Source organism: Mizuhopecten yessoensis, unplaced genomic scaffold (genome assembly GCF_002113885.1).
Source record: "Mizuhopecten yessoensis strain PY_sf001 unplaced genomic scaffold, ASM211388v2 scaffold6939, whole genome shotgun sequence".
NCBI lineage: Eukaryota > Metazoa > Mollusca > Bivalvia > Pectinida > Pectinidae > Mizuhopecten > Mizuhopecten yessoensis.
In genome coordinates, this window is record NW_018406800.1 from 36,918 (window position 1) to 61,724 (window position 24,807).

Here is a 24,807-nt window from a genome sequence, read left to right on the forward strand (position 1 = left end):
AGTTGACAGACTTCAGATAGAATTCAACAGTGCAGGATAGGAAGTAACAGAATTCAATAGTCCAGGACATGAAGTAACAGAATTCAATAGTCCAGGACAGGAAGTAACAGAATTCAATAGTGCAGGACAGGAACTAACAAAATTCAATAGTCCAGGACAGGAAGTAACAGAATTCAATAGTCCAGGACAGAAAGTAACAGAATTCAATAGTCCAGGACAGGAAGTACCATAATTCAATAGTCCAGGACAGGAAGTAACAGAATCCAATAGTCCAGGACAGGAAGTAACATGATTCAACAGTCCAGGACAGGGAGTAACATAATTCAATAGTCCAGGACAGGAAGTAACAGAATTCAATAGTCTAGGACAGGAAGAAACAGAATTGAATAGTCCAGGACAGGAAGAAACATGATTCAACAGTCCAGTACAGGGAGTAACAGAATTCAACAGACCAGGACAGGAAGTACCATAATTCAATAGTCCAGGGCAGGAAGTAACAGAATTAAATAGTCTAGGACAGGAAGTAAGAGAATTCAATAGTCTAGGACAGGAAGTAAAAGAATTCAATAGTCTAGGACAGGAAGTAACAGAATTAAATAGTCTAGGACAGGAAGTAACAGAATTCAATAGTCTAGGACAGGGAGTAACAGAATTCAACAGTCCAGGACAGGAAGTAACAGAATTCAATAGTCCAGGACAGGAAGTAACATGATTCAACAGTCCAGGACAGGGAGTAACAGAATTCAATAGTCCAGGACAGGAAGTAACAGAATTCAATAGTCCAGGACAGGGAGTAACATAATTCAACAGTCCAGGACAGGAAGTAACATAATTCAATAGTCCAGGACAGGGAGTAACATAATTCAACAGTCCAGGACAGGGAGTAACATAATTCAATAGTCTAGGACAGGAAGTAACAGAATTCAATAGTCCAGGACAGGAATTAAGTAACAGAATACATAATACTTAGTGACTCATTTCCCACTATTCTATTTCTCAGGATTCAAACTACTTTTTAAAAAAAGAAAGATAAATCAAATACTACTTTCTTATTATGATTCAAGGATGGACAGTTTCGGTTTGTTGGATGTAAAATGGCTATATATCTTATGACTGGGTGACTGACATAGCCATCAGGAAGTAAGGAGTTTGTTGTGAAGTGGGGTGATTCTCAGTTATAAATTCAAGATTTGACAGTTTGTTTTCATTCAGTGTCACTAAATGCCCATGCTGGGATTATCCAAACTGGTAGTGATATGGTTTAATCACTGGGGTGGATGTTTGTTTACATTTGTAACAGAAAAGGAGAGCAGTGTGCTTCAATCAGGAATCAAACCTGCAACCTGAGACTTTCTAGTCGGGACGCTCCACCTCTGAGCTAAAGGGAAATTCCCTCTGGCAAACACCTAGAACGGCAACCATAATCCTATGTACAATTCAAATCTACCCAGATAATACCAACATACACAAATTGCACTGAATCTCGGCCTTTGAAAGTACCGTGTGTGTGTTCGTTAATTACACATCTGCCAAAGACCTGCAGTATTCACAGATGTGTATATTCTATGTTTACCTGTATACAGCATGTAAATGTGTATATATTAATATATACTGTGACTTGTGACTAAGACATTCTGTTGATACAACCCCCGAGGTGTTGGCTTCCTCGGGTCTGTGACTGTTTAACCATAGAGGGGTTGGTTTACATAGATTGTTGCCAATATTTATTTTATTGAAGACAACACAAAAGTTACTTTTCCTATGCAACCTGGCGGGGTTAACTCAGATGATATGTGTTACGTAACCTGGGGATGGTCTTTGTCAGGTAATTATATACAAATATCAAGTAAGATGGAGAATGTTTATGTGGCTCTGAGTCAAAAACATGTGTAAGGGTTCTTTTTCGTAGATGATGTCATACAGACATCAAGTAAGATCAGAAGAATGTTTATATGGCTCTCAGAGTCCGAAACATGTATAAAGGTGTTCTGTCTCAGCTGATGTCATACGAACATGAGGTGAGATGGAGAATGTTTACAACATATCTACATATTTCATTCATCTATGATTATGTACGTGTTAATAATAAGTTTACACTACTAAGCCATCAGCTCATTAAAATTCCATTAAAAATAGCTAAAAACACATTAAAACTCATAACCCCTTAAAGAAGCCATTATTTTTTTTCGAAATCACCAGGATTTATCATTCTCAGTCCATGTTTATTACATGTCAGACCGTGGCTATACTTCAGCCCCTTCTACCAGCTTAAATCTCCCCTAGTATAAAACATTCAGATTTTGATAATTTCGCAGTGTGAACAATTTTCAGTTTTCATGGCATAAGGAAACAGTACTTTATGATGTCATATATATATTCTTCCTTTATAATGTCATTTGTCCAATTAAAAACCCATGGGATGTTATGCAACATAGAACTGACCTGAATATAGATTTTTAGCCCACCATCATCTGATGGTGGGCTATTCAAATCACCCTGCGTCCGTGGTCCGTTGTCGGTCGTCCGTCGTCCGTCCGTAAACAATTCTTGTTATCGGTATTTCTCAAGAAGTACCAGAGGGATCTTTCTCAAATTTTATATGCAGGTTCCCCTTGGTCCTTAGCTGTGCAGGGCAACTTTTGAGACTGATCGGATAAACAACATGCCCGACAGGCAGCCATATTGGATTTTGATAGTGAAAGTTTGTTATCGCTATTCCTCGGGAAGTACGGGAGGGATCTTTCTCAAATTTTAAATGTAGGTTCCCCTTGATCCCTCGTTGTGTATGTTATATTTTGAGACTGATCATAATAACAAAATGGATTAAAAGAAGAACTAAACAGATCTTTCTCATATTGCAATGATCGATTCTATTTCTTTCACATTAAGTACTGTACTAGTAAATATGTGAAATGACAAACTCACTTTGAAGGTTGGCTTTCATACACATCAGTATTAAGTTTAGATCAAAAGTTACCTCAAGGTGCATTTAATGTTAACATGACTCGATCAAACAGATCAGAGGAAAGAAGACAAAAGATCGAACTGACAAAGAACTAATGAGGATGGTACAATGGTGGGCGCCAAGATCCCTCTGGGATCTCTTGTTAGCATATGTTATATTAAAACGGAAGTTTTTTTTCTTCAGGATATCTATATAAGTTTGTTTTGTTCAAATTAACTACTTGCAATTTGGAAATTTAAGTTTCTATGAGGATGTTCTCCGAGTCAAACAGCATTGAAAAATTAAAAGAGCAATTAATGTACAGAATACATTAAGAAGAAAAAAGATTCTATGAATTTAAAAATTGTAAATTAGTATCAATCATAAATCCTTGCCTGAGATATTCCCTTCAAGCTGACACTTTTGTCTGGACTCTATAACATAAATAAATAAGTATGAGGTCCCAACCAGTGCTGATAGGTCTATGGATTTAAAATTGCTATAAACATTAATTTATTGTCTGGACTCTATAACATAAATAAATAAGTGTGGGGTCCCAGCCTGTGGTGATAGGTATATAAAGATGGCTTGAACCATCTGTTGCTGGAGATCTCTCTTGGGGGTCAAAAGTGTTTGGCCTTCTGTACGAGTTTACTGTGTGTGTTGGTTTAGCTGTCCCTCCTTCTCCTCCTCCTTCCCCTTCTCCTGCCCTAACTCTGTCTGTTTGTTTAGCTGTCCCTCCTTCCCCCCTCCCCGTCCTTCTCCCCTCCTGCCCTAACCCTGACCAGATGTGAAGCTCAGCTCCCTCAGGTGTCCTGTGGTGCTCCCTGCTGGGTATATAGAGACACTGATATGGCATGGTGGAAATATAGGTTCAGGATGCAGTTGTTTAAGCCTCACTAGCTTTTGGACCAAGAATAAATTATATAAAGCAATTTGTAACAGGTCCTAGATTAGTGCGTTCAATTTTCAATAAAGATTATTTGTCATTGGAGAATTGAAAAGAAGATTCATACTTGCCAACTCTCCCTATTTAGGAGGCAGACTCCAGATTTTGGACCCTTACGTAAGTACCTTCAACCAGTGAATTTGCTAAACTATTCCTATATTCTCTGATCTTGTGATTTCATCTGAAAGAATAACTCAAAATATGCCATTTTAAATGGTCATTCTGTCTGTAGGGGGTATATAATGCACATTTTATTTATGTTTTAATTTGGGCAGAAATCTCCCCCATGGACATTTCAAAAAGTTGGCAAGAATGAAATATTTAAGACTGACTTGACCTGTTGGATATGATTTCTCAAGAAATTTCAAAAATGTTCACTTGCTTTTCACATAAATCGATAAGTTACCTGTTTAAACATAAAACTTTAAAAATCTCTGTGACACATTTCACTTTATTTCCCGTTGTCTGACATTTGACACATGATATTGATAGAACATATTAACTGGATGATTCATTAAGTGACAATTCATTATATTTAGAAAATAAATCATAGCATTAAAAGAAATTCCTGCAGGTAGGCTGAAGAATTATACCTGCACTGTCCCCATTGAATGATCGGAAGAGATGACTAAATTTGGGATCTTATCTTTTCTCTTCTTTCTAAACAACTTTCTTCTTCCTAATGTCTCCCTTGACAATGCCTCACTTTTGGCCTTTAGTTGAGCATTCACCCCTGTGAGGAAGGCTTTGGGTTCTGTCCCCTGGCCGAAACATACCAGAGGCTGTAAAAATGGTAGATTCTTAGCTCCTCCTTAAAGCTCAGCAAGTTAGGAGTGGGACAACTGATTCGCTCGTTGTCAGTACTATGTGACAGGGTGGGGCGTCCTGCTGGGTGTCTCCGGCAGTTTGTTTCAGTGAGGTAGCACTATAAAGTTGGCATCAGTTCCACGCTATCACAAGTAGACAAACACAAACATATCACAGCCTCCAAAAACACACACGCATAAACTACACGCTTGCATCTTACACACAGAGGAGGCCATCCTTAAATGACCATAGCTGTTGATAGGACGTTAAACAATACTAAACCAAACGTACTTAACTAAACCATTAAAAGAAATTTCATTACATTTACAGAATAAATCATGACATTAAATGGATAGCTCATTGACATTAAGAGGTTGACTCATGACATTAAGAGGTTATTTATATATAACTTGTGACATTAAGAGGTTATGTATATATAACTTGTTACATTAACAGGTTATTTATATATAACTTGTGACATTAAGAGGTTATTTATATATAACTTGTGACATTATAGGTTATTTATATATAACTTGTGACATTGAATGGAAATTTATGAAATCAAAAGGATAGCTTATGACATTGAAGAAAAAAATCATGATATTGAAAATCTCTCAATAAAAGGAGCTGTTTATAGTTCAGGCTTCCCAGCATGCCTCTGAAAAATCCTTGCCCATGTTTACAGAAGAGCACCAATTACCCAGCGTGCATCTGCAGGGTGGTGGCAGAATTAATAGTTATGGGGCAGGGGAGTATTTTAATGGGAATACCATGAATACTACATGATAAATACCTACCGTACTACAACAGGGAACTGATCAGGAATCTCTGGGTTCCTTATTATTCAAACAGTTCTAAGTGTTCGAACTCAGATTCTCGGCTCTACCTCAGTTGATTGTACTCGGAAGATAAATTGAAAGAAATTCACATTTTCTTCATGCTTAGTTTGCTTACCATATCACATGATTTAAATGAGTATAAATCAAGAAGTTGGAGCACAGCTAGGATCCATCCTTGAGCATAAAGAAAGGTTAGGAAAAAGGTCAGAGTTGAGTTATGTTCAAACACTCACTGCACATGGCTCTGAATCGGTTTTGAAAATGTCGTCAAAAAAATGAATATGAAATTTGCTGCAAATAACATCATAATTCATGAATTTTTCTACATCAAATAATTCATGTATGAGTTAGTGAAATTTTCTTAAGAATATTTATATATATATATATATATGCATTAACTTTTAATTATTTTCTAAATCCTATGTGTAGATGTGGTGAGATTATTTGGGAAAAAAGGTAAAAAAAAAAAAAAAAAAAAATATAGTTCCACCCCAACAGATTTCATATATAGTGTACATAGTACATGATACTACAACTTTTATGTATCTTTAACGATTTTTACACAAGGTCAAAGGTCAATGGAATATTTAAAGAAGTTGCTCTATTCCATCACGGTTGTAACTATACTGGTGATACCACTTCAGATTTAGGTCCTGCCATCTGTCCCTTAATTGGTAAAACTAATTTCTGACTTCCAGATCTTAATTCAAAGTGTGCTGTAGACCCAGATCTTTATCTGTGTACCTTGGACTCTTGTAATAAATGAGCCATATCTGAGGAAACAGAATCCACTAGTATGGGTATAGTTGTGCTGTAGGATGGTGCGTGCCTCCTTTGAAGGGTCAGAACTCTGGTGTGATATTTTGCCAAAACACATTCCGATTTCAGTGTATTTTGGCTCATAAAGAAGTTTTACGCGTATCAGATTTTTTGTCCTGTGTATTTTGTGAAGTTCTCCTTGTTTAAAAATTATGGAAATCTTTCAGAGTCTGGCCAAACTCTGTGGGAAAATTCATATGTATGCATGCAAAATCAGCAAATACACATTATCATTACACAAATACACATAAACTATTCAGTTTTTATTCGGTTCGGAGATTACTTTCAAACAAAAACATAAACGTGTATAAAATTACACACACTGAAAGCTTGCGTTCTTGGAATCTTTAAACAAAAATAAAATAACATCTCTCTAAGACCATGTCTATGTTTTATACAGTGTTATCTCCATCTAATTGAATTGAACATTTATTTGAATTGGGAATTTTTTTTTTAATTGAACATTTATTTGAATTGAACATTTATTCAAATTGAACATTTATTTTGAACACAAAGACTACATTCTACGATCCAAGAGTTGTTTCCCGTACCGTGAAAGCAGAAGCTTTGGTCTTCTGATGCCGTGCATCACACAGACAAATAAAACCTTCACACGAGTTGGGGCGACATCTAGCAGATGTTGGACACTGACTATGACTTTACAGGAAGTGTCCAATTTTTGACTGTTTGGATTGGTATTGAGATTTGTTCCAATAATGTCACTTCCGGTTTGAAGCCAGGACATAGTTTTCATTTTGACGACACTCAAATGGTTAAAGTCTGCACAATTACTCACCGAGTACCTGCTTTTTAAAGGGGAGATAATTACATTACCAAGTAGACATATATATGTAGTTAATTAATCGGAGAATGCCATGGTTCAATGCCTCTGTGACTGACAGCATGTTCTGTAGAGGGATCAGGAAATAGGCATGGAGATTGGGCCAGATGTTAAAGATTGGAGAAGATGGGAATCATTGATGAGACCTTTAGGGGCTATAAGTGTACGAAACCTTACGAAAGCATCATACCAAGAAATTTCATGAAAATTTCAGCAATGTTTTCAAAAGTTTGTTTTTAATATGCATACTTATGTACAATGTAAGCTTAAGCGTTCAGGATGCTGTGATAAAATAATATTTTAAAAATGATTGAAAAGTTTGTTGTAAATTTGTGTAAAATATGTGCAAAAATGTAAGGATTCATGTATTAAAAACCAAATTTAGAATGACTACCATGAAAAAAGCTAGAGTACTGTAAGTAGTTCTGAAGTTCTTTCTTATTGAAAAGTAAGGCATGTTCATTAAGAAAACAAACGTTGGTGAAATGTTGTTACATTTAAATTCTGTTGGTAATTAAAATCAGAGGCTCTTGACCTTTGAGGATATAATGACCTCTAACCTTGGTGTGTAAATTGACTTCTTATCCTTTAGGAATAACCCGACCTCTGACCTTTGGTGTTATATGACCTTTGAGTGAAGATTGACCGCAGACCTTTCAATGTACTGTACCACACCCTCTGACCTTAGGAGAACAATACCATGATCATTTCAGTACAATGACCTCTGACCTTTGGTTTAATATTTCCTTTGACCTTTAAGTGAAAATTGACCTCTGACCTTTTAATGTACCACATCCTCTGACCTTAGGAGAACAATACCCTGATCATTTCAGTACAATAACCTCTGACCTTTGGTTTATATTTCCTTTGACCTATGAGTGAAGATTGACCTTTGGTTGGACAATAACCTCTGAATATTTCATTGTACAATGACCTCTGAACTTTGGTTTACAATACCCTCTGTACTATAGTAGTGTGATGTCTGGTTTGTGGGTGTAAATGTAGTTTGAGCAGCTCTGTGTATTTTATTCTGTACAGATTGATATTTTACTCCATACCTCTGGAAAACTCCAGATATTGCATCAGTGATCATACAGAATAGACCCTTTGAATCTGTGTATTACTCGAAGCAGACAACAAACATGGCCTGACGAAATGTTAGCTTAACAGACAATCCAAGTATGCATATCATCAAAAATATTTACATTTAAATTCAAGAAAAAAATTTGAGTGTGCATTAAAAAAAATACCCTCCTGATGAGAGAACAAATAAAAATGTAATTGTAAATTTTAAATGTTATTGTATTGTACTAACGAAAATTTCAGGTTATGATTCGTTAAGCTAGCTATGTTGTGAACAACATCTGTCTGGTTTGTATCATTATATAGATCTTCAGCCTTAATACTGAGAAATTTACAGGATAAATGTATGATGTTACATTGTAACTCTTGTGTTACCTCCATTTTTGGCTGCTCTGAAAATCACTTGGGTTTTAAATGGACTTCATTGCAGATTTCAACATCAAATTTAATCCTAGCCAAACACATTTAAAGTATCGTCCTAGATTATTATCATATATGAAATCTTTTGGAATCATTAAGTTTAGTGTTTGTGTCATTAATATAAATCATTGTTATGTATTTAAGCATGATGTACATATCAGCAGTATTTGGTAATCTTAAGCATATTTTGTTTTAAGGATAAAATGCAAAAAAAAAAGAAAAAATCAATCTTTGGCCAAATAAAAAAATGTATGTCTGTTTTTAAGGGAGTGGAAAGAGACATACAAGGAAATCTACAGAATTTTATATAAAAATCTTTGTCTTAAAGCTCTTTTAAATATTAATGTTTTTAAAAATTGTCATCAAATCTAATTTACATTGATGACATCTAAAGGGAGACAACTCTAGCAATGCTCACGGGTATTATATGTACAGTAACAATATATAGCTATTTTCTGTATTGTCAACTCCTTGTGTTGTCAACATAGGCATCAATAGAGCCCGCTCTTTCGATCTGGTCCCAAAAGGTACCATGTGGCATTAATGAAGCTGACATGTGCTTTTATACTTCCTGGGGCTTGCACTCAACAGAACGTAAAGGGTGAAAAATCTATCAAGAGAAATGAGATACTTTCCCTGGTTTTGCAGACGTCCATAGTTTTATTTAAGATTAAAAATGGTTTCCTGCTGGGAAGTTAAGCCATCATGAAATTAATATCAAGGCCAACTGTTCTTTGTGCCGAAACTGATTGATTTTCAATGCCAGGCAGCTCCTGGCGATCCCCCACGATCCCTGATCTCCGACACAACAACTGATGAAGATATCACAATCGCCATGGTTTAACAAGTTTACAAGACAGATGTGTTTACATCGTAGACGTGTGCTATGTGCATTATACCCCACAGGTGTTTTTTAAAACACAAAGGTGCGCTGTGTTAATTTGTGATTCAGAGGCTCCAGAGGCAAGTGGGGTGTCGAGATTGATTAATTTACTTGTTCTAGACAGGTAACACTGTATACCTCGTATACAGGTGAGTGCACAGCGTCTGTTATTACCTGTCTGCAGGTTTGTAACACCTGTGGTGTAGAGGATATTTATACTAAATCAATTACAAGTAACCTGAGAAAATTACTTAATGGAGCTGATGTAAGTTAATTACCCTTTAACCACTGTGGACCACAATGGACTCGCCCAGATAAATTTCTATGGTAAATTCTACTAAAGTTACCAAGGGGTGAAAGGGTTAACATCTTTCAAGATTTTAAAGGTTTTACATTTAAATTTCAGTCATGTTGCTCATACAGTTGAAAAAACTCTGCTTTTAATTGTCTTGATTTTGGACTTTTCACATTTAAATTTCAATCTTGTTCAGATATCATATGTACGTCAAAGTTCGCCTCCGTTTCAAGTTTAGAGTTTAGAAGTTTGATGTTTAACCCTTTCACCCCTATGTAACTTTAGTAGACTCTACCATGCATTGATCTGGAGGAGTCCATTATGGTCTACAGTGGTGAAAGGGTTAAGTCTGAAGGATCCCGTTCCACTGCCAAAAACTGTAACGGAGTGTTGGAAACTATTTTTTCCAGCCTGACTTAAATGCTTTGATAAATCATTTCTGTAAAGAAAACCATACCTGCATGTGGGACTTTTATGAGAAATAGGAAATAGTAAAGATGAAATAAACAAAACACAATCAACAGCAGTGTCCTGTGTGGAAAAATGTAAGCGAGGCTATAGACCAGGGTTTGAACTCTGGACTTCAGATTGTCAAACTTGCCAACTTTTTGAAATTTCCATGGGAACGATTCTGCATGCTCAAAATTAAAACATGAATAAAATGTGTTTATACAACACTTAGACACATTGAAATAACCCTTTAAAATGACATATTTTGAGTTGTTCTTTTAGATGAGATCATTAGATCTTGGAATATATGAACAGTTAAGCAAAGTCACTGGTTGAAAATACTAAATTTAAGGGTCGGGAAGACTCTCTCCTAAATAGGGAGGGTTGGCGAGTATGGATTGTTAAAGATAAAGAATTATTTCTACCATAGATCCAGTGTTTCTCCCTCCCAGTGAGCCTCAGCTTAGGTACACAGAAACATGACAAGGTGATGGACATGCTAATTACATCTCTGTGCTCTTGTATCCCAACAAAACGCTCAAATGATCAAGATTAAGTATTTTACCTGCGAGGCTATTCGGACAGAGTGGGTTGTGTATATAGCATCATGCTTCAGCACACGCGGCTAGTTTTCCTCTGACAATAGGGCAAGGTGACAGTGCTCAGGTGTAAGGTATCCTCACAGAAACTGATCAACAGGTGAGAAATTTACAGGTAATCACCAGGTACATGACATTTACAACATCTAATGATTGTATATCTGTACATATTTTGGACGAAAGAACAAAGACTGATAGAGAAATTTTATCTGGACTTCGTGTAAATGATACTTGCATTGTAACTCATACATGTACATTGTGGTATTGTTTGGTTTGTGTATGATGGGCGTACATTTGTATATAGTGGGCGACGGTGTCATGGATATGAATATGATTTGTAACCACATACACTTTTGGTACCATAATAATGCTATGTACTGCCTCTGCCCTGAACATTAGAATGTGTACAAAAAAATAGGCAAAATCCACTACAATTTGGAATCAATTTTTAACTCATTCACCCCTGAATTTTCATAATGAACTATACCAATCTTTTAATTGGAAGGGTTAAAATGTGTCTCCAGGGGTGAATGTGTTGAGAAATATGGGAGAAATCTATCATGATAAATGTTACCATTAACATTTTCTCCGGATCTTAATTGTAACCGTCAGCCAATTATTTAATTTCTTGATTTTTGCACTCCATATATAGATATTTCACTAAATGTAGCATATGATGGTTTTTAGTTTAGATGTTGTGTGTTAAACGGTGGGAGTAACGTTAATTAGGAAGTTTGAAGATTTAGAAACAAGATGAGGACTGGGTCAGGACATTGGGTGGACATTTATTGAAATAATTAGGGCAACTCTATGATAACACTTCAATGTACTGACACACAGGTAGCTATCACTAAGTGAATCAGCAATGGACCTAAGTACGCTACTCTACATAAGTTTACTACATCTACTGCTGGTTAGAATTCATGATGGGACATTAATGTACAAGCAGAAATGTATACAAGGTTTGGAGGTCATTTGTAGGGTATTAAGGGACGATTTACAAGTGTTTGTACATGTATTTGGATAATTTGTATACTAATTAGGGGATAAGATATATAGTTATATATAAAGTGAGATAAATGATAACATGAGATCTATTCGTCATGACCACATGATGAATTCTATCAATGTCACATACAGGCTTGAAAAGGCCATCAGTTTGTATGCTACTAAATTGGTAAACTTTCCTAAAGATGACCACAGTCAGGGCGGCTTGTAAATACTTCGTGATCATCCCTAGCCTAGAAAAGTTAATTAAAATAGCTAATTGTGTTATAAAATGGTGCATTGCTACTGATATAGTCCAGGAAGACAATTTTGGGTTCTAATGTTTTAATTCTCAATATGATCAATACAGTCAAATCTGCCATAGAGACCCCCCTCTTTAGAGACCCCCCTCTGATTAATGACCATCGGTTGAGAACCCACCAGTGTTTAAAGACCATATATTTAATGGAGTTTGAGACCTACGTGGGGTAGTCATCCGGTACTGGTGGTAGGTCAGTGGTTTTTCTCCACCAACAAAACCTGGCACGTCCCTAAATGACCATAGCTGTTAATAGGAGCATGTTAAACACAAACAACCCCAAAAAAATAAAAAACTTTATTTCAGTTTTGGGAGTGAGGGAGAGATAAAAGGAAAGGGAAGGGAGGGGATGTTTATTTGCAACTGTCACACTTTTCTGTCACTCAAGAATTCCCAAAATTCCAAGAACCTTAAGAGGTCTTGATAAAATGAATAGAAAATGTTTTAGCCATCCATAACAGTAACTGTTAGTATATGTAACAGAACCTGGAGGTCTTTGTCACTGAACCTGGAGGTCTTTGTCACTGAACCTGGAGGTCTTTGTCACTGAACCTGGAGGTCTTTGTAACTGAAGAACTCTCCAATCCTGGATCAGTCGCTTCATTCAACTCTGTATCAATGATCCATAATATCAATTACTCTACAAATTACTCGGCCAGTTAACAGTGGAGCTGTGATCCTCGTCTCTGTATGGAGGCTGCTACGGTACGTTCTTTATGTAGCAGCCTAATTTGTCTCTTTATTCAGTTTATTGTGTAATGCGTGTACAGAATGCGGTAAGGCACTGTAACAATGGATTATATTTTGAACATTTGTATATCTGATAACATTCATTTCTGGGGGCTGGGGTCTTTTCTGGGGGCAGGGGTCGGGATGAAGTATTTACTATGGGATATAAGATAAGTATATAAAAACAGTGCTGGAGGCCATATTTAGCCTGATTTGAGAAATATATAATTCTACACACAAATCTTATTAGTCTTTGTACGCTAGGTTGTATGCTACATTACATATTATACTTCTGTGTACTTATGGTTGTATGCTACATTACATATTATACTTTATGGTTGTATGCTACACTACATATTATACTTCTGTGTATTTAAGGTTGTATGTTACATTACATATTATACTTCTTTGTACTTAAGGTTGTATTCTACATTACATATTATACTTTTTATTTAAGGTTGTATGCTACATTACATATTATACCTCATTGTATTTAAGGTGGTATGCTACATTACATATTATACTTTGTACTTAAGGTTGTATGCAACATTACATATTATACTTCTGTGTACTTAAGTTTGTATGCTACATTACATATCATACTTCTTTGTACTTAAGGCTGTATACTACATTACATATTATATTTCTTTGTACTTAAGGTTGTATGCTACACTACATATTATACTTTGTACTTAAGGTTGTATGCAACATTACATATTATACTTCTGTGTACTTAAGTTTGTATGCTACATTACATATTATACTTCTGTGTACTTATGGTTGTATGCTACATTACATATTATCCTTCTGTGTACTTATGGTTGTATGCTACATTACATATTATACTTTGTACTTAAGGTTGTATGCAACATTACATATTATACTTCTTTGTACTTAAGGTTGTATTCTACATTACATATTATACTTTTTATTTAAGGTTGTATGCTACATTACATATTATACCTCATTGTATTTAAGGTGGTATGCTACATTACATATTATACTTTGTATTTAAGGTTGTATACGGATATAAGATAAGTATATAAAAACAGTGCTGGAGGCCATATTTAGCCTGATTTGAGAAATATATAATTCTACTCACAAATCTTATTAGTCTTTGTACGCTAGGTTGTATGCTATATTACATATTATACTTCTGTGTACTTATGGTTTTATGCTACATTACATATTATACTTCTGTGTACTTAAGTTTGTATGCTACATTACATATCATACTTCTTTGTACTTAAGGTTGTATGCTACATTACATATCATACTTTATGGTTGTATGCTACATTACATATGATACTTCTGTGTACTTAAGGTTGTATGCTACATTACATATTATACTTTATGGTTGTATGCTACATTACATATGGTACTTCTGTGTACTTATGGTTGTATGCTACATTACATATTATACTTCTGTGTACTTAAGGTTGTATGCTACATTACATATTATACTTCTGTGTATTTAAGGTTGTATGTTACATTACATATTCTACTTCATTGTACTTGAGGTTGTATGCTACATTACATATTGTACTTTGTACTTAAGGTTGTATGCTACATTACATATTATACTTCTGTGTACTTAAGGTTGTATGCTACATTACATATTATGCTTCTGTGTACTTAAGGTTGTATGCTACATTACATATCATACTTCTTTGTACTTAAGGCTGTATACTACATTACATATTATACTTCTTTGTACTTATGGTTGTATGCTACATTACATATTATACTTCTGTGTACTTATGGTTGTATGCTACATTACATATTATACTTCCGTGTACTTAAGGTTGTATGCTACATTACATATCATACTTCTTTGTACTTAAGGTTGTATGCAACATTACATATTATACTTTGTACTTAAGGTTGTATGCAACATTACATATTATACTTCTTTGTACTTAAGGATGTATGCTACATTACATATTATACTTCTGTGCATTTAAGGTTGTATGTTACATTACATATTATACTTTGTATTTAAGGTTGTATGCTACATTACATATTATACTTTGTACTTAAGGTTGTATACTACATTACATATTATACTTCTTTGTAATTAAGGTTGTATGCTACATTACATATTATACTTTGTATTTAAGGTTGTATGCTACATTACATATTATACCTCATTGTACTTATGGTTGTATGCTACATTACATATTATACTTTGTATTTAAGGTTGTATGCTACATTACATATTATACTTCTTTGTACTTATGGTTGTATGCTACATTACATATTATACTTCCGTGTACTTAAGGTTGTATGCTACATTACATATTATCCCTCATTGTACTTAAGGTTGTATGCTACATTACATATCATACTTCTTTGTACTTAAGGTTGTATGCAACATTACATATTATACTTCTTTGTACTTAAGGATGTATGCTACATTACATATTATACTTCTTTGTACTTATGGTTGTATGCTACATTACATATTATACTTTGTATTTAAGGTTGTATGCTACATTACATATTATCCCTCATTGTACTTAAGGTTGTATGCTACATTACATATTATTCTTCTTTGTACTTAAGGTTGTATGCTACATTACATATTATTCTTCTTTGTACTTAAGGTTGTATGCTACATTACATATCATACTTCTTTGTACTTAAGGCTGTATACTACATTACATATTATACTTCTTTGTACTTAAGGATGTATGCTACATTACATATTATACTTCTGTGTACTTAAGCTTGTATGCTACATTACATATTGTACTTCTTTGTACTGAAGGTTGTATGCTACATTACATATTATCCTTATAATTATTAGTCTGGTTGTATGTTACATTACATGAAATATTTCTTTGTATACTGCTAAGGTAATTAAGTTTATTATTAAGGGAGTTAAGGGAGGTAACTGAAACAAATGTCAGGTACATATGTAATGTAAATGGTATAGTGTATATTAAAAAAAATAAAAGAAAGGAAAATTAAGAAGAAAAACATTGTTTCAAGTAGGTGTTGATTATCTTTTATATTATTTGAAGTTTTATAAATGGTCTCTTTTGTCACTGGCAAGTTTACTCTAAATTCTGAATGGATAAGCATCTGTTGTCACTTAAATAAGGTTGTTGAGAATATTTTTGAAAAAGTCTTCAAAAATGGGAAAAACTATTTTTATAAGTTATCAATTTCTGGCAAAAAAAACTCCAAAAAACCCCTGAACATTATCGCTATAATCTAGTTTTCAATTTTCAATTTTCCAGATAGAGTTTTCACCGGTCTTAGGCAACAGATATATCTTTGCCTTAAATTGTCGAATATTGTAGACATTTACCGTGAGATGGGCGACAGCACTTCCTGCGTGCACCCAAATGTCTTTTCTAAACTTTCTTTTGTTTAAATATCGGTTGTTTTATGTTTTGCAGACTTTGCTATTGAGCGTGCGGAGGATGGGATAGGGGAATGACTCACCCAAACTGATTACTTCCCACAACACAGGTTGGCTGACTGATGACGGAAAAAAAATCGGGAGAACGAAACATGTCCTGAAATGAAAGAAAGGAATTGATCTTAATATAGTTGTTGAAAACAGTTAAATGTCACCGGATATTCGTGCCATTATGTTCGGTGTGTAGAGAGAAGGCTGGAAATTCAGGACAGTCTAGCAGTAGAACAGCGTTTGCTTTACATATAGTATGTTGGAAATAAGACGTGTATCGTTTTGACATTTTTCTCTTAGTTTTGTGTGATTTTCAAGATTTTTAAATAATATAAAGTGCTGATTTGCTTTTCCAGTAAGGAAATATCTGAGAATATTAGAAATTAAGAAAACGTCAAGATGTGTTATGTGATAATTACGTGCCGTTCCCTTGGATGGACATTACTTTCTGTTGCCGTGGCGTTAATCATCGTCACATCAGTTGTCTCCCCTTACTGGCTGATTGGTATACCAACAAGTTATGGACTAGAATCGCAAAACGAGAGCGTGCAGCCGACCAGGGAGGAGTTTATTCCAACAGTGGGAATATTTAACCGGTGTCGAAAGTTACAGCGTGGATTAAGTCTAATGAAGCGTGAAAACTGTGCGACTTTCGTGACAGGGTACACCGATCCTGATGACGATTTCCCTCACGCCTGGAAGGCATCGTTAGTGTTCTTCGCCCTAGCTGGATTATTGCTTAGTTTCTCGATGATTCTTGCTGTGCTGAGCCTGTTTGTACGTTCATTCTTCGGAAAAAGTATATTTACAATAGCAGGCTTAGTGCAGAGCATCGCAGGTAAGATTTTGCATCATGGGTAATTTTTTTCTAATCTCCCTACAATGGAATCTCTTTAACTTGTCCACCCCTGAAATTTCATAATGAACTATTCCAACCTTTGAGTTGGAAGAGTCCAAATGTGTTTACAGCGAGGGGTGAATGAGTTTATCCAGACTTTTTATTTCTTTTTACAATTATGAAATGATTAACATTACTTAAGGATAAACAGAGATGAAGTCTAGCTGCATTAATGACTTACCTACAGTTCCCTGTATCATTCCAACACTGGAAAAAATAATAAAATGTGGAAAGAATAAAATCCTTATCCCATATATTATGCTACACGGTGACCGGCACCAAAAAAAAGTAGCGTGGTTTTTGTTGTGATTCCGATTTTCACACACCTGAAATAAAGTAGTTCCTGTGAAAAATAATAATGGTATTTGCTTACTTAACAATTTTTTGGAATTTCCATGGGGGGGGGGGAATCTGCATCCTTAAAATTATTAAAATTAAAACATAAATGAAATGTTTGTATTTGTATATACCCCCTAGAGACAAAATAACCCCATGAATGACATATTTTGAGTTGTTTTTTTAGATAAAACCATCAGATAATTCAAAGGTTGAAAATGCTAAATGTAAGGGTCCAAAATCGGGAGTCTCCGTCCTAAATAGGGAGAGTTGGCAAGTATGTATTTTCAGTATCTGTCTTAAGTCCATTGTTTGTCCACTGATTTTTGTTTTGAACAGCCTCTTAAGGATCCCCATACCAATTAAAACCTAAAATAACTGGGAATTTGAATTAATTTTTACTGGCATAGCAATAGCTTTAACCCTTTCACCACTGTAGACCATAATGGACTCATCCAGGTCAAAGTATAGAAGAGTTTACTAAAGTTACATAGAGTTGAAAGGGTTAATGAAACAACTCTGAAAAGAAATGTATGTCTTGTAGAACCTTTGAGATCAAATGGAATTTAGAAAAAGAAAAATCAGAAATTGTTCTGAAAGTGAAATTGAAACATTGTGGGCCGGACTTGGATTTGAACATTTACATTCAGTAAATCCAGGATCCCTACCGCCACTATGGAACTGACTTCCTTGCAGAGACGTTCAGGGTCTCCTGACGGGCCCCCAGTTAATTGTTATTAACATTCAGTGTTCCATATCATGAAATAAAGAAAATATCTGTTATAATAAAGAAAGACAAATTATTTCACAGCGGACTTTTCCCCTCACTACCATATATATCTATATATATCATTGAATTCAATATATTATAGGAAATAGCCTCATAGACAGCTTTAGCCTATGAAGTAATTGAAGTTAAATTTGATATTGTCTGTTGGCATGTCGCTAAACTGTGCTGATTTTCACATACCTACAACTTACCTATAGTTTACTAGAAAAATGACAGACTATATCAGATCCATCGACATTATATCAGATCCATCGACATTATATCAGATCCATCAACATTATATCAGATCCATCAACATTATATCAGATCCATCGCAAGTTAGTATACACTTTTGTACACAATATACAATTATTTTGCTTGTCAAGCGGTACTGGCTCAAATTACTTGAGACAATTCTTAATAGATCCAAACTTGGCTACTGAAGCTAAATTGCCAAACATTGAGGAGCTGTGTCGAAAAGAAAATGTCTAGTCTTGTTTCAGAAACCTGACGTGAAAAAGGAAGAAATATGATATAAATGGCTGCTAAGCAGTACGCCACTTGCAGCTATGACTAATATTAGGTGCAGACAAATAGACAGACCGTTTCATTGATCCCTGGCAGGGGCCGGTAGATGTTTGTTCCAAGTGTGAAGGAGTATAAGGACTATTAACCATCTCTGACAGACTTTAACACATATACCATTGCGGGTTGTTCAGACACAAGAGTTTGCAATTGTCTCTCCACTGTCAATTCTCAATTTTATGGATTGTTTAACCCTTTCACCTTCTTTGTGATTGTCTGGCCGGGTAAGGTAGAAAATGTGTTGATTGAAATTTTCGTAATGTACATTAGTTTTGAATTAGTTTAAACTTTATTTTATTTTTTACAACAACATTTCATAGTACACAAAATATTCCATAAGGATTCAGAAAAAACAGTTAATAACTTATGTAAATCCGTCTCCTTTTAAACATATACAAGCTAGCAGCAACTTAACGATCAACCCTTTCACCCCTATGTAACTTTATTAAACTCTACCATGCATTGATTTGGATGAGTCCATTATGGTCCACAGTGGTGAAAGCTGGGTTAAAGCAGTTTTTCATTAGTATACAGTGATTTTTTCAAACAGATTTATTTTCAGTATATAAATCCATAGATTACATTTTTGCACATTCAATTTTCTGGCATTTTATCAGAAACTTTGTTGTCAAACACCAGATTTAAAGGTTGGGAGAATGATCACAAAGTTTGATTTTGGAAATGATGTGGGTTTTTTTACGGGTGTGGGGGAAACAGAGAGGCTAGGGAGGGCAGGAAAAGAGAGGGTAAAACTTTAGATATGATATCTACAAGGTCAGAGGTCAGATGAAAGGTCAATAACAGGTTAAATCAAGCTTCTTTTGCTTTGTGTTAGTAAAAGTCCAAATTCTTAAACAAAAATATTCTTGAAAATTCAAGTAGAAATTTTAGTATTTTTTTGTAATTATTTCAGCATGATTATTATGAATATTATGACATTTATTTTTTCATTTTCAGTTTTAATAATTATAAAAATACAAATGATTCATACAGTTGCATTAAAGTATCTTCAGGCTGACTAATCTTTATACAAGAGTTCAACCTGCAGCTGGTAGTCATTGTATAGAAGATCAGAAAGTTATCTTACAAACAGGTCAAAGGTCAAGCATGCACGACCTAGGGGTCATGCAATATCAACCCATTTGTCTTTTATCATTGGTTCCAGAAGTAAGGAAGGGAGGGTTGGAATTTTCGGTATCTTCTTTTGTTACTTGAAGTGTTAGTTTTTCTTCCTTTCAAATATCAGATCCAGCAATACCCAGGTGAAACCAGACTAATGTAAGTTGGTCATGCCTGAGTTTGGGGGGTAGGGGGAGGGGATTGGTGGAATTCTATACCTTCCTTAGGTTTAAGTTGCTATCTTAATCCACCTTAGGTTTTAGTTGCTATCTTAACCCACCTTAGGTTTTAGTTGCTATCATAACCCACCTTAGGTTTTAGTTGCTAACTTAACCCACCTTAGGTTTTAGTTGCTATCTTAACCCACCTTAGGTTTTAGTTGCTATCTTAACCCACCGTAGGTTTTAGTTGCTATCATAACTCACCTTAGGTTTTAGTTGCTACCTTAACCCACCTTAGGTTTTAGTTGATATCTTAACCCTCCTTAGGTTTTAGTTGCTATCATAACCCACCTTAGGGTTTAGTTGCTATCTTAACCCACCATAGGTTTTAATTGCTATCTTAATCCACCATAGGTTTTAGTTGCTATCTTAACCCATCTTAGTTTTTAGTTGCTATCTTAACCCGACTTAGTTTTTAGTTGCTATCTTAACCCACCTTAGGTTTTAGTTGCTGTCTTAACCCACCATAGTTTTTAGTTGCTATCTTAACCCGACTTAGTTTTTAGTTGCTATCTTAACCCACCATAGGTTTTAATTGCTATCTTAATCCACCATAGGCTTTAGTTGCTATCTTAACCCATCTTAGTTTTTAGTTGCTATCTTAACCCGACTTAGGTTTTAGTTGCTGTCTTAACCCACCTTAGTTTTTAGTTGCTATCTTAATCCACCATAGGTTTTAATTGCTATCTTAACCCATCTTAGTTTTTAGTTGCTATCTTAACCCGACTTAGGTTTTAGTTGCTGTCTTAACCCACCTTAGGTTTTAGTTGCTATCTTACTCCACCATAGGTTTTAGTTGCTATCTTAACCCAGCTTAGTTTTTAGTTGCTATCTTAACCCGACTTAGGTTTTAGTTGCTGTCTTAACCCACCTTAGGTTTTAGTTGCTATCTTACTCCACCATAGGTTTTAGTTGCTATCTTAACCCAGCTTAGTTTTTAGTTGCTATCTTAACCCGACTTAGTTTTTAGTTGCTATCTTACCCCACCATAGGTTTTAGTTGCTGTCTTAACCCACCATAGGTTTTAGTTGCTATCTTAATCCACCATAGGTTTTAATTGCTATCTTAACCCATCTTAGTTTTTAGTTGCTATCTTAACCCGACTTAGGTTTTAGTTGCTGTCTTAACCCACCTTAGTTTTTAGTTGCTATCTTAATCCACCATAGGTTTTAGTTGCTATCTTAACCCACCTTAGTTTTTAGTTGCTATCTTAACCCGACTTAGGTTTTAGTTGCTGTCTTAACCCACCTTAGGTTTTAGTTGCTATCTTACTCCACCATAGGTTTTAGTTGCTATCTTAACCCATCTTAGTTTTTAGTTGCTATCTTAACCCGCCTTAGTTTTTAGTTGCTATCTTAACCCACCTTAGGTTTTAATTGCTGTCTTAACCCACCATAGTTTTTAGTTGCTATCTTAACCCGACTTAGTTTTTAGTTGCTATCTTACCCCACCATAGGTTTTAGTTGCTGTCTTAACCCACCATAGGTTTTAGTTGCTATCTTAATCCACCATAGGTTTTAATTGCTATCTTAACCCATCTTAGTTTTTAGTTGCTATCTTAACCCGACTTAGGTTTTAGTTGCTATCTTAGCCCACCATAGGTTTTAGTTGCTATCTTAACCCACCTTAGTTTTTAGTTGCTATCTTAACCCGACTTAGGTTTTAGTTGCTATCTTAGCCCACCATAGGTTTTAGTTGCTATCTTAACCCACCTTAGTTTTTAGTTGCTATCTTAATCCACCATAGGTTTTAGTTGCTATCTTAACCCAGCTTAGTTTTTAGTTGCTATCTTAACCCGACTTAGGTTTTAGTTGCTGTCTTAACCCACCTTAGGTTTTAGTTGCTATCTTAACCCGACTTAGTTTTTAGTTGCGATCTTAACCCACCTTAGGTTTTAGTTGCTATCTTACTCCACCATAGGTTTTAGTTGCTATCTTAACCCACCTTAGTTTTTAGTTGCTATCTTAATCCACCATAGGTTTTAATTGCTATCTTAACCCACCATAGGTTTTAGTTGCTGTCTTAACCCACCATAGGTTTTAGTTGCTATCTTAACCAACCTTAGGTTTTAGTTGCTATCTTAACGCACCATAGGTTTTAATTGCTATCTTAATCCACCATAGGCTTTAGTTGCTATCTTAACCCATCTTAGTTTTTAGTTGCTATCTTAACCCGCCTTAGTTTTTAGTTGCTATCTTAACCCACCTTAGGTTTTAATTGCTGTCTTAACCCACCATAGTTTTTAGTTGCTATCTTAACCCGACTTAGTTTTTAGTTGCGATCTTAACCCACCTTAGGTTTTAGTTGCTATCTTAACCCGACTTAGTTTTTAGTTGCTATCTTAATCCACCTTAGGTTTTAGTTGCTGTCTTAGCCCATGCACCCCTAACGTTACATTTGAACCTTACCAAATCAAAGACTAGACTTGTCCAGTTTAAATATGTAGGGGTGTACACATTAGTTTAATCTGGTTTGGTACAACTACTGAGACTTAATCATTACTAATTATGAACTTCTGTTGATTGGATTGGTTTAGTATTTAGTATTATTTAACGTCCTATCAACAGCTATGGTTATTTAAGGAAGGAACTTCTGTTGATTGGATTGGTTTAGTATTGTTTAACGTTCTATCAACAGCTATGATCATTTAAGGACGGAACTTCTGTTGATTGGATTGGTTTAGTATTTAGTATTATTTAAAGTCCTATCAACAGCTATGCCATTTAAGGAAGGAACTTCTGTTGATTGGATTGGTTTAGTATTTAGTATTATTTAACCTACTATCAACAGCTATGGTCATTTAAGGAAGGAACCTCTGTTGAGGTGCCTAGGTGGTTATATGAACCTCAAAAAGATATATTGACAGAGATGAATTCAAGGTCAATATAAAGTTTCACGTCCATTTAGCCACATAGTTAATTCACCAAAATATAAGTCCTTAATTGTTAGACAGTATTAAATTTAAATTCAAGACTATGCTGTTTAACTCATCCACCCCTGAAATGTCATAATGAATATTCCAACCTTTGAATTGGAAGAGTTCAAATGTGTATTCAGGGGTGAATGAGTTAATGCTGTCAATATGACTGTGATTACCTACAATCTTTCAGGAGGTGCAAGAGAAATGTTCAGTTTCAGGATCATTAGTTTAACGCTTTCACCCCTATGTAGCTTTAGTAGACTCTACCATGCATTGATCCGGATGAGTCCATTATGGTCTACAGTGGTGAAAGGGTTAAATCCCAGTGTTGTTTTGTTATGTCATTTATGAAAAGAAAGCAATATCAATATCATTCTTGCCTTTTTATAAAAAGAAATACTAAAAGATGAAATAAACTGAATTTTAATCTGTCAGTAAACTAGTCTAAAGTGTTTTGCTTTTACTTTCCTAATTCTTATTATTGAACCGTACTATGGTGTGTGTAAACACCTTTCTTTTTGTTTTAACTGATTCACCCCTGAAATTTCATAATGAACTGTTCCAACCTTTGAATTGGAAGAGTTCAAATGTGTCTTCAGGGGTGAATGAGTTAACATCTTCGACTGAATAGGTGTTTTCTTTAATTTGATAGGGAATGTCCTTTAAAGTGGTGGAGAATCTGAATAATGCAAAATATAGCAGTTACCCCCCTTAAATTGGGTAATTGGGTAAAAAATATAGGGGTTACCCCCCTTAAATTGGGTAATTGGGTAAAAAATATAGGGGTTACCCCCCTTAAATTGGGTAATTGTGTAAAAAATATAGGGGTTACCCCCCTTAAATTGGGTAATTGGGTAAAAAATATAGGGGTTACCCCCCTGAAATTGGGTAATCGGGTAAAAAATATAGGGGTTACCCCCCTTAAATATGGTAATTGGGTAAAAAATATAGGGGTAACCCCCCTTAAATTGGGTAATTGGGTAAAAAATATAGGGGTTACCACCCTTACATAGGGTAATTGGGTAAAAAATAGGTCATTTGGCCATATTGCATAAGCAACTTCTCTTGAAATACATGTATGCGATGGATATCAGCTGTATAAGGTTGGAAGCACCCTCGGGTATAATGATATGGTTAGAAAATATGCTGATGGATTTAAAAGCATACTTCTTCTGAACATTTGAATGATATTTCAACAAATTTTGCCATGAAGGTAAGCATCTGGGTACTGCTGAATCAAATGCCTTCCATTTGGCTTTTTGTTTTTTGTATTTTTTTTTAACTTTCATTTTACTCATGTTCTCTACTAATTAGTTTAGATGATTTCTTACTTTCATTTTCCACATATATTTAAATGAAGTGTTTATATATTCCAGGTTTGTTAAGCGTCCTTGGATTAGTGGTATATCCAGCAGGCTGGGGCTCCGACAGGATAAACCGACTCTGTGGGGAGTATGCCAACCCTTACATCATAGACCGATGTGAACTAGGTAAGGATTGATCTGGTGGAGATCCCTGGGGAGTGGGGTGTGAACTAAGTAAGGATTGATCTGATGGAGATCCCTGGGGAGTGG

At 35.1% G+C, this 24,807-nt stretch overlaps 1 protein-coding gene across 4 annotated transcripts in view; it reads left to right on the top strand.

Moving 5' to 3' along the window:
• Positions 1–24,807, top strand: part of LOC110452864 (lipoma HMGIC fusion partner-like 2 protein) — a 42,663-nt gene that overhangs the window by 11,250 nt on the left and 6,606 nt on the right. Inside the window, exons 1-3 of one of the 4 annotated variants that reach the window (XM_021501589.1) lie at positions 1,151–1,825; positions 16,372–17,223; positions 24,610–24,723. In XM_021501589.1, coding sequence (XP_021357264.1) covers positions 16,785–17,223; positions 24,610–24,723 — 553 coding nt within the window. In that variant the 5' untranslated portion in view covers positions 1,151–1,825; positions 16,372–16,784. Of the gene's footprint in view, positions 1–1,150; positions 1,826–10,914; positions 11,045–16,371; positions 17,224–24,609; positions 24,724–24,807 lie in introns of those variants that run through there. The other 3 variants (XM_021501588.1, XM_021501587.1, XM_021501586.1) reach the window with 3 other exon arrangements.